Here is a 13,568-nt window from a genome sequence, read left to right as displayed (position 1 = left end):
ACCCACAAATCCTCCGGGCCTGAGGAAGAGCAGAAACCCAGGCAGACCTCTCTGTATTTTTTTTATTATTATTATTTATTTTTTTGTTTCTGTCCCTTGTGCAATGAAAAAACCCGGCACTACCAGACAAGCTCAGCTGCCTCGGCGCCTCGTCAGGCCCGGAAGCCTCCGACACCTCCTCCTCGCCTGCCCGGAACCTTTGGAGCCGGAACGCAGATTCCGGGCGCCGGGGCCGGGCCGGAAGACAATACTGGGAGGATGCAGGGGAAGATGGCGGCTGCCGTGGCGGGCTCACGTGGACGCGGGGATGCGGTGGGCGAGGAGGCGGACAGCGGTAACGGGCTCTGCTTCCCAAGCGGGAGCGGGCGGGAGGGTAGAAAGGCGTTGGGGAGGGATCTGGACAGGCTTGATGGATGGGCTGAGGCCAGTGGTATGAGGTTCAAGAAGGCCGAGTGCCGGCTCCTGCACTGGGGTCATAACAACCCCATGCAGCGCTACAGGATTGGGGCGGAGTGGCTGGAGAGCTGCCTGGCAGAAAAGGACCTGGGGGTGTTGGTCGACTGCTGGCTGAATATGAGCTGGCAGCGTGCCCAGGTGGCCAAGAAGGCCAACAGCATCCTGGCCCGTATCAGGAACAGAGTGGTGAGTAGGACTAGGGAAGGGTCACCCCCTGTACTCAGCACTGGTGAGGCCCCACCTCGAGTACCGTGTCCAGTTGTGGGTCCCTCACCACAAAAAAGACATTGAGGTGCTGGAGTGGGTCCGGAGAAGGGCAATGAAACTGGTCTGGAGAATAAGTTTTATGAGGAGCGGCTGAGGGAGCTGGGATTGTTTAGCCTGGAAAAAAAGGAAGCTGAGGGGAGACCTTATCACTGTCTACAACTACCTGAAAGGAGGTTGTGGAGAGGTGGGGGTCAGTCTCTTCTCCCACATAACAGGACAAGAGGAAGCGGCCTCAAGTTGTGCCAGGGGAGAATTTTTATATTAGGAAACTTTTTTACACTGAAAAGGTATTAAGCATTGGAACAGGCTGCCCAGGGAAGTGGTTGAGGCACCATCCCTGGAGGTATTTAAAAGACAGGTAGACATAGCACTTAGAGATATGGTTTATTGATGGTTTTTGTCAGAGTTAGGTTGATGGTTGGACTAGATGATCTGAAAGGTCCCATCCAACCTAGGCGATTCTATGATTCTATGGGGGTGGGAAGGGGTTTGGGTCTTTCTCTGCTCAGACAGGCATTGAAGGCCTCCCCTGCCCGGGGGCAGGGGAGGCCTTCGACACCAGTCCGATCCCCTCCTTCCCCCGCCCCTATCCTTTCCCTGTTAAAACCCCTTCCCAGTGTGGTTTCTTTATTCTGGGAGGAATGGAGGTTGTGGCCATTTGGAGCCGTAGGTGGCAGTGGTTTCTGTTTGGTCTGAGGGACAAAACTGAACCCAAGGGGAAACCTTATGTGGGAGCTTCTTTCAGAGCTCATTGCTGAATGATTGCTCTTTTTAACTGTATGTGTATACACCTAGATCGCTGAGCAAGTTTAGAAGACTAAATTATGGAGATGTATACGTGTATTTGCCCCGCACACACACTTAGGATTTTTTATATTAATTCTATACCAGGCTTCAAACTTTGCAATTCAGTATAGAGTCCCAGGTCTTACTTCTGATGGAGTTAATATAGTTTAAATTACTTTGAAATTCCTCTGCTTTATCTCATGCTGTTGACAACTGTTGACATGACATTATGATCCTCTGATGTAATAAAGAATAAGTCATGCCTGGTTGTTGAAGCCTTGCTCATCTTTCTGTAATTGTTGAAAGCAGGTATTGTTGGTATTATCTGTCATTCTATTTTCTTGGAAGAAAATATTATGTAGACTAAGACATGCTTTTGCAGTTTTCCTTTTTATAAGTCTGTTCTGTTCTGCTAAGGGTGGAATTTCGTCCTAAGCAGTGTGCGGAATTCAGGTTTGGACTTCCGGTAGCTGTTAGCATTTGTATTTATAAAAAGTCACAAGTAGAGGTTGATTCCTTGTTTAGATAGCAACGTTCTAGTAGGGCTTAGGGGTGAAAACTTGACAAATTGTTTTACATGTAGGAATCCGCCAATGCACCTACTTCTTTACATGCAATGGTTTGAATTTTTCTTTTTTATTTGGAAATCAGGATACAGAGATGTACGTATATCATAAAAAGGATGCCTTTAGTAGTTTATGAATATGTTGAACAAATTTGCCATTTCTGAATTTCCAATTTACAGTAAGGACTGTTGAAAAAAGCCCCACAATTTATCCTGTGTGGAGTGTGGCACAACACTGTGTTCACCTTGGTGGCAGTAAAAATCATACTGATATAGATAATGAGCAAGTATTCAATAAATATTTCTCTTCCACTTTTGTGATGTAAACATATAATCTTGTGTCTTTCCATGATGATGACTAAATGCCCTCCAAGCCTCTAAACGTGCCTAGCTATTAGAGGCTTTGTTTTAAATTGGTTAATGCCACTGTTTTACTGCTACATTGGGTGTTTTTTGCTGGTTCAAAAAGGCACATGGAGAAGGCAGAATAATGAGTTAGTCTGACAACAGAGTGTATGTTTATGTTTGTTAAGTAATTAAATAGGCAATTAGTAGAGAATATCATTAATAGCTGTCTGCATGGTTTAATAGAAAACAGATCTTGTGAAGCAGTCCTGACTTCATTCTCTTAATGATTTGGTTGATGAAGGTAGTTTATGGGATATCGTAATGCTTGCAAAGTAAAGCACTTGGCTCAGTAGTACTTAACACTGTGATTTTAAATACTCTTTTTATGGAGTGAGAGCGGTAGATGGATGAAAACCAGTCAGCTGGTGTCTCAGAGTTGGTGGGGAGTTGTCCCCTTACTGGTATGAGTGTGGACATATTAGAAACCAGCCTCCTTCTGTCCAGAACTTGTTTTGCAGCCTTGAAAGTTAATTAATTTAAAAATTTTGGGTGGCACAAATATGAGTGGAATGGTAGTTAATAGCGGCGGGTCACTTGTAAGCTCTGCTCTTGATTATGTGATAAAGTGGGTCCACTGAAATAACCAAACATATTTTAACACACCCTAAACTTGCAGCTCGTTTCATTCTAGTTAATCATCCGCACCGTTAAAGGCTTGATTTTTTTCTATTTGACCATTAGAACAGACTAATGAGGGAAGTGGTAGATTCTTCATGTGTTTTATTTGCTGTCTAATTGGCTGTTCTGTCTTACTGTTGCTTGACTCCAGACTTCAGTATTTTAACTTTAATTCCTTCTTTTCTGTTTTGAAGGGACATAGGGTAAGGAAACTTGAATTTGGGGGTGTTTTATTTGCGTATCAAGAATTTGAGCAGTTAGTTTTACCAGAAAAGCTTAGTGCCTCTGGTTTCTTTTGAGCTACCTGACAACTGTCTCGATTCTTTATTTCACAAAGCAGCCTCCCCTCTGCGTTCATTATGCTTAGTAATCATATTTTTGCTGGCATTATTTTCCGTGAGCAGATTTTGCTGTCATGTAAGAAATGCTCCCCTACCTTCAATTTAATCCATGTAGCTGATTGCATTTAAGCACTAGATGTCACTGTTGCGGTTTGTATAAAAGTGTGTACATATATACATATGTGTGTGTATATATATGCCTCTGTAAATTATAATTTTTGAACTGGAAAATATGATTTTTTTCTCAAAACTTGCTGCTCCTAAGCATCAAAATATTCATTAATCTAATAATAAATCTTCCAAGGGTGCCTTTTCTCTTTTACCCAACCTCTTAAATCACTTTAAATCATCACTGACGTGAGCAAGCACGTGCACAGGATACTTTCTAATAAATTCATTATGGAGGTGTATGCCTGCTTGAGGAATTAATAGTAGCAGCAAGCAGTACATGACCCTGAACTTGAGTAACATTTACATACGGAGAAAATTATGCTAGTGATGCATCCTTATGAGAAACAGAACTCCTGATACTTCTTTTTGTTCCTTTTTTTTTACCCCTAGATTCTGAGTTAAGCTCACAACTTCCAGAAGACAGCTACTCTTCAGGAGGTGAAGCCCTGGATGGTGATGATGAAGATGAAACAGCAGCCCTTGGCAATGGGGTTGAAGAGGCAACAAGCTCCAAAGCTGGTCCAAGTGCAGGCTGGGCAGATGCCATGGCAAAAGTGCTCAACAAAAAGATTCCACAAAATAAGTCCACCATCTTGGCCAAGAATAAAAAACTGGAGAAGGAGAGAGAAAAGGAAAAACAGGAAAGACTGGAGAAGAGGATGAAGGTGAGAAAAAGATGCAGTATTTCATTGTGCAATCGCAGTCAGATGGGGATACATGCAAGATCCCCTCAGTGGGGATTTGGGAGAGTCCTCTGAGACTGCCTCAGTTTTGTAATCTCTCCTCCACAGTTATCTCAAGAGGCTTCAATTTTTTTACTTTCCAGACAGTCACGCTGTAGGGCTTTTTCCCTTACTGCTTTTTCTGGGCCGTCAGGCAGGCTGATCTTTGGCAGCAAGACTGTTCCCGTCTGTCCGCTTAAGGTGTGTCTTTGCTGTCGAGAGGGTGAAAGCTGCTGCTTTAAGCTTAGTTTCTAATTGCTATTGTTAATTTGGGGTATAGTTCACTTTGTTGGCATTACAAGTTGAAATAGTTCTCATCGAAAGTGCGAGCGAGAAAGAGAAGAAAACTGCTTTCATTTAAATTCTGCTGTGACTTCCAAAATCAAAGGCCTCTAGGTTGAGATTGCAGTAATCGTTGACGCAGTTGTGAATCATTATTTGCTCCCCTCAATGATTTTCGTGGTAGGAGTTTTCTATTACAGTGTTCGTGCCCTAAATTGCTTCTGGTTCTGAAGCTGTTATGAAGAAAACAAAACAGTGTTGGCAGTTAAGTCACTTGTTTGTGTATCTTTAGTGTAACTTTAAATTCCAGGCTGTGATTGATTTACCTTCAGGGTAAAAATACATTAATAGTTCTAATGTCTCATCTTACCAGTTCTGTTTCAGTGGGATAGCCAGGTTATCCACCTGACAGTCTGGAACATGCTGTGGTTAGGCCACGGCCTGCCTCTTAACTGAGCAGATGCCATACAGAATCTCTCTGTATTTATGGTTGTCCTAAATACCTGTTCCCATCCAGTAAATATGTGGGAGTACTGCAAAGCAGAGGTGGGCTGCAGGTCCCCCAACTGACTTGTTTACCCTTATAAAAGCTTGAGAACAGTCTGCCTTCTATTAATTTCTTGCTGATGGAAGACAGAATAGGGCAATTCTTTTCATAGAAGGCCAAAACACAGTCATAAATTCACAAATTTGTAGTAGTCTTCCTGGAATTCTAAAGGTAAGGACTCTGAAATTCCATGAAAGACTTTTTGCGTAAAATACACTTAATGCAACATCACCAGGCCTAGAACACTGTTAAATTGGTAAAAGGGAAAAAAATATTTCACTACCTGAAGCTGAGGCTGGGGAAATACAGTGTTCTCCTGTTGCAGCAGAAAAAAAGCTGGTAGTGTTGCGGCCGCTGGTAATGGGAAAGCAGATTAGTTTGGTTTTCATACAGAGTGCTCAAAGAAAAAGGACGAAAATAAGTGTTGTGCACAGGAGTTGTTTTCTGGTGAGCATTTGGTGCTCTTCCTGATGTTTGAGTTTTGCCAGTTGTAGTCTTTGCCATGCGTCACTGTTGGTCACAAGGCTGTACTGTGATTAACTCAGCAGGGGAAGTCAAATTCCCAAGGCTCAAAATGCAACACGCCTATCTTGATAGACCCAGGATTTTATTATGTATAAATTTCTCTGTGATCAGCTTATTAAGTCTTGGAGTTGAAAGCTGTCTTTGAATAATTTCCATGTCCATAGCAACCAGTGTGAAAGGATTTGAGTATTTCTAAATTCCTTTTGCTTGTCTTGAGTCAGAGGCATCACTCTGGTGCGACTCTTTTCTAGTTTTTGTTTAGAGAAGGCAAGTGACTTTTTGAGATTTGACTGTGGTCCCTGGTGTGTCCGTACAAGAGACTTGCCTCAGACCTGTTGCCCGGTCCCATACTGGAGCTCCCCTTAGCCTCAAACCAAACCAAGATTCCTTGATTTATCTTTTTTTCCCTTCTTGCTACATACGCTATCAGAGCATGCTGCATTCTCAAATGCTCCATGTTGTTTCACATAACAATATTTATAACGCAGCTCGATAAAAAGCGGGAGTGGGAAATGATGTGCCGAGTGAAGCCAGATGTTGTCAAAGACAGAGACAGAGAAAGAAATCTTCAGAGAACTGCCACAAGGTACGAGTTTTTCTGAATGCTTTCCTTAAATGTATGTGTATCGAAAAAAGGAGAAAAAGGGGAAGAAAAGGCCTGTGCAGGTAAGCTGTTTCCAATCAGAATGAACTCTTAAGAAGTGACTAGCAGGAGCCAAGTGATTTATATACAGGTCTGCTTTGTACAGTATCAAGTTCAACAAAAGATTTCAGAAGCTTTATGAAAGAGTGAAAATTTAGATGGGAACGTAATGTTTGCTTAACAGAAATGCTGTGTTGGATCCCCTTATTTTGTTAATTTAAATGCTTTAAAAATGCAAACAGTTGTTTCTGCTACTCTGTTTCTTCCTTCTCTGCAGAGAATTCACCAGATCCACATCTGTTAAGTTCAGTTGCCTGTTCTGCATTGCAGTAGTTTGGTGTTGCAGAACTAGTTGAACACCTTGATATGCTGTCTGTGTCTGTCTCCTTACTCATTGCTCTGCCTTGTCCCCCTGCTTCAGCTGCTCTTAACATCTTCCCTGAGGACTTTAGTAGCTGATGTAGGACGAGTAACGTGCTTCTGGGGATGAGACATGCTCTTGCACTGATCTCAGTGCCATGTTATCATGCTTACTTCTGCAGAGTTATTTGTGGATTTGTGAAGGAAGAGCGACAGCTGTAAGTCTCTTACGTTGCAGTAAATATTACTTCTTAACTGATTTGAGGTTTGAAGTAACTGTTTTGGGGAGCTAGCATCTGCACTGATTAGTTGCTTTGGTAGAGGGTTCGTTTCCTTAAAGGCAACTTGAGTTAAAAACTTTTTTTTGTTTTGTTGGTTTTTTCCCCATGCCAGAGGTGTTGTACAATTATTTAATGCTGTCAGGACGCACCAAAAGAATGTTGATGAGAAGGTGAAGAAAGGTGGGAGCTCTGAGAGGCAGCGTGCTAAACTGCTGTCATCTGTTTCAAAGAAAGATTTCATCAATGTTTTAAGAAACATGGATGGTGCTAAAGGAAGCAAGAATGCTGCTGGAAAGGCTACAAAAAGTAAACAGGTAGGTTTCGTCTGGGAGAAAAAATGCATACAAGATACCCTCTTAGTATAATTACTGTCCATTAATGTGCTTGCTCTTCAGAACAGCTGTGATCCTAGTGCCTCGGGGTTTTTGAGACTACTTAGGAATGGAGCAGGCAGCTCTTAGTCTGGTTTCCCTGTCTTTTGAGTATCAAAGTATGAAACCCTGGAATCTCTTGTGATATGACACCAAGCCTTGTATACAAATAACTTGGTTTTGCTGTTTTTTTTAAAAAAAGAATACTGAAAATTGGATTTTATGTTGGATTTTGCACCAACCATGAAATAAACTGCTAGATTTTAGTGGCTTGTGACATTTAGAATTTGGCCAATAGTAGTTATCAGCTCTTCAGAATTGTTAAAGGCACAGTGGCTCTTCATCTTACATGTTATGTTAGACTGTACTACTTGTGTGTACCCACAGTTTTGGGCACTTCAGACTCACTTCCTCTGGATGATTATGGTATCTGGAACGGAAAGGCTTTGCCATACAGGTCAATACCACAACAGAAAGAAACTGAGACATATTAAACGTTGTATGTAGGCTTTTCTTTCCCTACTTCTCTGTGTGTGTTAGGCTGATGTGGCTTTATTGCTGTTACAATGTTTTGGAAAGAAGTATTTTAACATGTTCCACTTTTTCCAAACGTGCTCAAGAGGCGCAGTTGGCCTTGTCCAACTGTGTAGTGATTCTTTCAGTTCACCAAGTAGCTCAGGGTTGAAAACAAGTTGCTCAGACATACTCTTTCTCAGATTTCAGAAGCTGCACGTTTTTGAAGCGTATTTGTGTTCAGGTTTGAACTTTGTGCTTGGTAGTGGGTGTAATACATCTGTTGGCCCAGACTCACAGCAGTTAACTAAGTGCTTTTCTGTGCCAGGAAGAAATACTTTAATCAGTTGGGAGACAACAGTTTGTCATATGTTTTTTGTTTGTGTGCACTTGGGGAGCATGCTGAAACACTGCCTGCCATGAAGAGCTCATACAATTTTCATGCAAGTGTAATATTAAAGTATTTTTTAAATTCTTTGGATAATGAGAACAATTTAGCTTGGTGCTGACACTTTATTTCTCCTTAAATAATTCCAGCTTACTTGTTTGGGTGGGGGGGGCTTGCGTGTGTGTGGTTCTTCCCCCCCCTATGCCCCTGCTTTTTTTTTTTTCTTCTCCCCTGGAATAGCAGAACGTCAGAGTGATAGGAGTGCCAACTACTATTGTAGTAGGCGTTGAATCAACAGCTGAGCAAAAACTAGGACCTTTTTTTCTTTGTGTCAGATTGTAGCAGGGCAATTTTCTAATTACTAGGTCAGAAAACATGGTTGCAAATGTTTCTATATTTTAAAAAAAAGTCTTATTCTGGCAGCATCAGTAACAGCCTATTTCCATTAAAGTGATCTGGAGATGCTTTAGATGCTGCCTGGTTAGTGTTGGTTTTGAGTATTGATATAGATGCTGCTTTCATGTTGCTTGTGAACAAAACCTTCAGATTTTGGAGTTTTTCATTAATATAAGGCTATACTTGTAGGTTTGCTTTTTTGTTTGGTGAGAGGGAGTGGCGTTTTTTGTTGTGGTTTTTTTTGAATAGCCATGTCTGCCTGGATAGACCACCCCTTCCCTCCCTCCCTCGTAGCATTTGCTTCAGTGACTTTCCATTCAGGACTCACCTAAATTTGCCTTATTTTCTCTTGAGAACATATCTTAGCTGTTTAGCAGGCTCCCATCCTCATAGTTGTTGATGCTTGAGGTTGAGCCCAGTATCTGATCTTCAGTCTCCTCCTCAGAATTACACAAACAGCCATAATAGTACAACATAGTACTGCTAGCCTCCACGGTCATATCTCTGCTTCTTGGTCTTTGAGGGTTTTTCAGAGGCATGAGGCTTTTGGGTGGTGAATTTGTTGCAGCAGGAGTTTGGTAGATTGTTTGTGCCATCTGAAAGCTTTTGTTTGTTTGTTTCTGTTGTCTTTCTTTTTTTTTTGTAGCAGCTTGCAGTTTTTTAGCAGTTGAGAGCATGGCATGTATTTCATTTTTAAAAAAGAGGAGGGAAACACATTTATTTATCTCAGCAAAAACAATGGAAGAGATGCCAATCCCAAACTTCAGGCACTCTGCCATCAATTAAAATGCAGTCCAGAACAATAAAAACTCTACCCCACCCACGTAAAACAAGCAGTCAGCAGGAAAAATAGCAGAATAAAGTTTTCCCAGTGAAAGCAAACCTTTCTTGACTCAAGCCTTGACCATATTTGTGAGAATGGGCAAATGCTTTTCCTTACTTTACAATGGTTTTGGGATGCAAAATTTGCTGCTGTATTTTTGAAAGTTTGGTGGCTTCTTCAAAATGTCAGGGCTTGTTGAAGAAACCCCTTATAAAGCTCTGTTGTGGCTGACTATTTAGTCAGGTATATGTATGCATGAGAAAAAAGTTAAATGCTCTGTAAAGGCCCATTCGTAGCAGTGGGGTTTCACAGTACCACAACGACTTAAAACTCTATTTCCATCGGCTTCATGCATTGATGGGAAGGACAGGTAACCTGTGTCCTCTGAGAATGTTGTTTATAGTCTTGTATACTTTTAAACATTGTCCTTAATATTACTTGGTGTACGCCCACCCAGTGTAGCTATGAAAGAAAGACTGTAAGCCTGTGAAAATTTTCCTGTACCATGTGAAACTGTAGCCCTTCTTGGGGTTCTGTGTGCCCAGATGGGAGTAATTACTTTTTTGAGCTGGAGCCAAAAGCTTTGCCTTTCGTATCATTAGCTGTTTATCAAGGTATTTCTTAATCCTTACTGAGCCATCTGACTTGTGTAATATTTTTCCCTGTTTTTTTCCAAAGTACTGTACATGATGCTTGCCTCCGGGTAATATCATCTGATTTCTCTACCCTCACCACCTTATCTGAAAGCCTTGCAATGTGGGAGAAAACTGTAATAATTTTCCTTTTTTTAAAAAAATCCCGCTTGCTTGTTGTTTGGGGGGGGGGTTTTATGTTTTGGGTTGGTTTTCTTGGGAAGCATTTATTGGGAGATACGAGAGCTTTTGGTCTTGTTCAACGCAATCCTTACAGACCAGATTTTCCTTTCAGTATGTGTTGGTTGTATCTTGCAGCTTCCCACCTGTAAGATACCATAAGAAACATGATTAAACTACAGGTTTAAAAAAAGGTACATATCAGATATGCTGTCTTTCCAGCCCTGGAGGCTGAAGTGATATTCACATCTATAGAAGAAATGCAGAAGTAGATAGTGGCAGTACCTCTAGGTCCTTAAGAATTTTCTGTGTGCTCTTAGCATTATGGGTTAGGGAAGTACCTTTGCTTCCAGGGTTGAGTGGAGTTTCTGATCTCTCAGAGTTGCACAGACATGTTGGTTGATGTAGTGAATTACATGGGGTCTTGAAATCTTAATTGTAAGAAAACAAAGAAATTCAGAGTTAACGTTTCCAGAGCAGCCTCCGCTCACCTCCATTGCTGCATGCCAGTTACAACAGGGTTGTTCAGTACCAGAAGCTCTCATCTTGACTTTTTGCTTGTCATTTGTGCTACTCCTTTTAAAACATTACTGGGTGCTAAAACATTTTCTAGTGACACATAAATAACTGACATGAAAGTTACAAATGTTCTTTGTGATGAGCATAACCTGCACTCATCAACCTTTAATTTTGAATTAGGCCTTTGTAGCATGGTTTTCTGAATCGCCTGTGTTTGCTTCAACTTGTAAGTTTTCTTACACCAGATCTGTTGCAGAGAATTTCAGTGGTTGGAAGTGAGAGCAGGATTTCCTGGTCTACTTCAGTAACCTTGATCCAAATTCTGCAAGGGAATTTTTCTGTAAACTCTGCTGACTGCATGACTTGGAGGTACAATTTACTTCCTGTGTTGTGATCGCATCTAGAAAAAATTGATGTATTGGTCTCAAAATAGTACCTATTCTAAAATAATTTATTGATGGGAAGGAAGATGAGCAGAGAAGAATACAAGTGCTATTTCAGCTATATAACAGCTATTGCTCATGTGGGACTTGAAATAAAATGCTTTTCCAGAAAAGTTCCTTCTGCCTGAAGTGTACTTTATAAATGCTTTTAGTGTTTAGTAAGTACTTTGTAAACACAGTAATTAGAGTCAGGTTTACTATACATTTTTCTTTTGTTCATAAGATTTTTAATATACAAAAATATTTTAATTTTAAGTAGCAGGGCAGAAGGAGTACTACACTTCCAGCTTTGACTGCTGTTCTTGCTGAGACACAAGGAGTGGCATGGGGGGGGCTTTCATTTTTCAAGCTAGATGGGGATATAGATGTGCTTTCCAGCTTAAAAATTAGTTCTTTTTAAAATCTGTGAGAGTGAGTGCCTTCTTTTTCTTGTGGCTGCATAAGTACTGGCCATTGGCATGTTGTTCTGCTTTTTTCCACAGTTTCCACAGTGTAGAAATGGGGAGGGGGGGGGCGGGGAAATAAAGATTATTTTCATCCATATCCCAGTCCGGAAGGACAGTAGTCTGAACAGTTGCTTCAACCAGCTGTAGGAAATAGTTTGGTTCTGAAGTACGGATGAAGGCATAGACAACTTCTAGAAATTTGGTAAGGTGTATCAGCACCTCTTTTAATCTTAAAAGGAAACTTTTTTTTTTGGTGATAATGGCATTGCAGAGTAGCAGAAGTTTATTACTACATTGGTTGTGTGCTGGTTTTACAGAACTAATTGAAGGAGTAACCAGGCGTGCGTGTATTCCAGCAGATTTGAGGGGGCAGCCAAGTATTAATTTAGTTCAGCTGCAGCTAGAGTAGATGTGTTCTCCCAATTTCAATAAACGTCTTCCCATCACATGCACAGAAACTTTTAATTTGGATTCCTTTCTAAATCATGCATTTGTATCTCTTTTTCCTAAATGTGTGTACACTTTCTTGAAGGTCACCTCGTATATGTTTGGAGCTCATGCTTTTAATGTAGTGTTTTGGTTTTGTACCAAAAGGTTGCTGACTACCGAATTGTATACTCTGATTTTTATCCTTAGGGATGAATGCAGTGCAGCCTGCCACCAGTTTGCTATATCCCGAATTCCTTACGTTCTTTAAGGTGAAGGGTTGTTGTGCAGTATTATAAGTTGTTTGATGGCAACATTTTTGCTTTAGATCTGTTTGCAGGAAGACTTACTCATTTTGGGTTGCCAGCAGGGTTGGGTTTTAAAGATACATGAGCTCAGTTCCCTATCTGTTGTCATAGCTGGTAACACATACCTGCTTTAACGTGGGAATGTAGGTCTCTGTCAATATTTACACATGTATTTGTTTATTTCCTTTCTGCTCTCATTTCAGGTACTTGATCAGAAGTCTGGTAGGGAAAAAGATTGTGATTTTGCATTCTGTTTCCATCAAGCTCGCTCTTTGTCCTCTTCATGTTTTATGTTCCTGACAGGTTCTTTCCCCCTGCACCTGCAGACCAAGCATGTAGCCTGGCTTCCTGATGGCTAATGTGAGAGCAGCCCTGACAGCTGCTTGCACAGAAAGACTAGTTCCCTGTCATCATGAGTCACATACGGTCCAGTTTGATGCTGTCTTCTAAGGTGCAGATAGTATGTGATCAGTGAGGTCAGATATTTTATGAGAATTTGGATACTAAATACCTATCATAAATACTTAGAGCTACATGTTCCACCTAATTATTTTAATCACTTGGAAAACGAGGTAAAAGGATAGCAAGCGGTGTGGAGTGGAAATGAGTGTTAATAGGGAGGCAACTGGCAGTTCATTCACCTTGAGGGCGTTGCTGCTCCATCACATTCAGGGTTTATTACAAACCATATCCTTCACAGCCTTACCATTAGTCACCCATCACTCCAAAATGTTATTTGTTTGTTCTTGCTTCTGCAATAAGTGGACGAGGAGACTCAACTGTTTGGGTCAGAGCTTCTTTTGAAACCAGTTATGCCTCTTGGACAACATTGCTACCTGCATATGTCTCCTCTCCGGGAATATGGGACATAGTTCAGAGTAAAGCCTTTTAAACGTTATTGCTCCTATAAAAATGCTCTACTGACTGCAGTGGAATGTACTGCTTCTTGTGTTCAATGAAATGTAATGCATTGCCACAGCACAGTTGGAGGACATGCTTTACACAACACTCATCAAGGGAGAAGTAGCACACCGGATAAGATGATGGAAGTCCAGTTGTCAGACAAGGACAACAGGCTTCAGAGAAATACAAGTTTTGCAAGTCAGAAAATACCATTTATTGTTGTCTCTGGCTGCAGAGATGAGGTGTGA

General features: G+C 41.2%; 1 protein-coding gene across 1 annotated transcript in view; it reads left to right on the top strand.

Annotated features, from left to right (window-relative positions):
- Positions 1-238: 238 nt before the first annotated feature.
- RRP15 (ribosomal RNA processing 15 homolog) overlaps positions 239-13,568 on the top strand; it is a 28,410-nt gene continuing 15,080 nt past the window's right edge. Inside the window, exons 1-4 of the mRNA XM_063328429.1 lie at positions 239-334; positions 4,003-4,277; positions 6,177-6,274; positions 7,085-7,286. Of these exons, the coding sequence (XP_063184499.1) occupies positions 259-334; positions 4,003-4,277; positions 6,177-6,274; positions 7,085-7,286 (651 nt within the window). The 5' untranslated portion in view covers positions 239-258. The remainder of the gene's footprint in view (positions 335-4,002; positions 4,278-6,176; positions 6,275-7,084; positions 7,287-13,568) is intronic.

This window comes from Chroicocephalus ridibundus, chromosome 3, assembly GCF_963924245.1.
Source record: "Chroicocephalus ridibundus chromosome 3, bChrRid1.1, whole genome shotgun sequence".
Taxonomy (NCBI): Eukaryota; Metazoa; Chordata; class Aves; order Charadriiformes; family Laridae; genus Chroicocephalus; species Chroicocephalus ridibundus.
The sequence above is the reverse complement of the archived record's forward strand: the minus strand, read 5'-3'. Positions and strand labels throughout refer to the sequence as shown.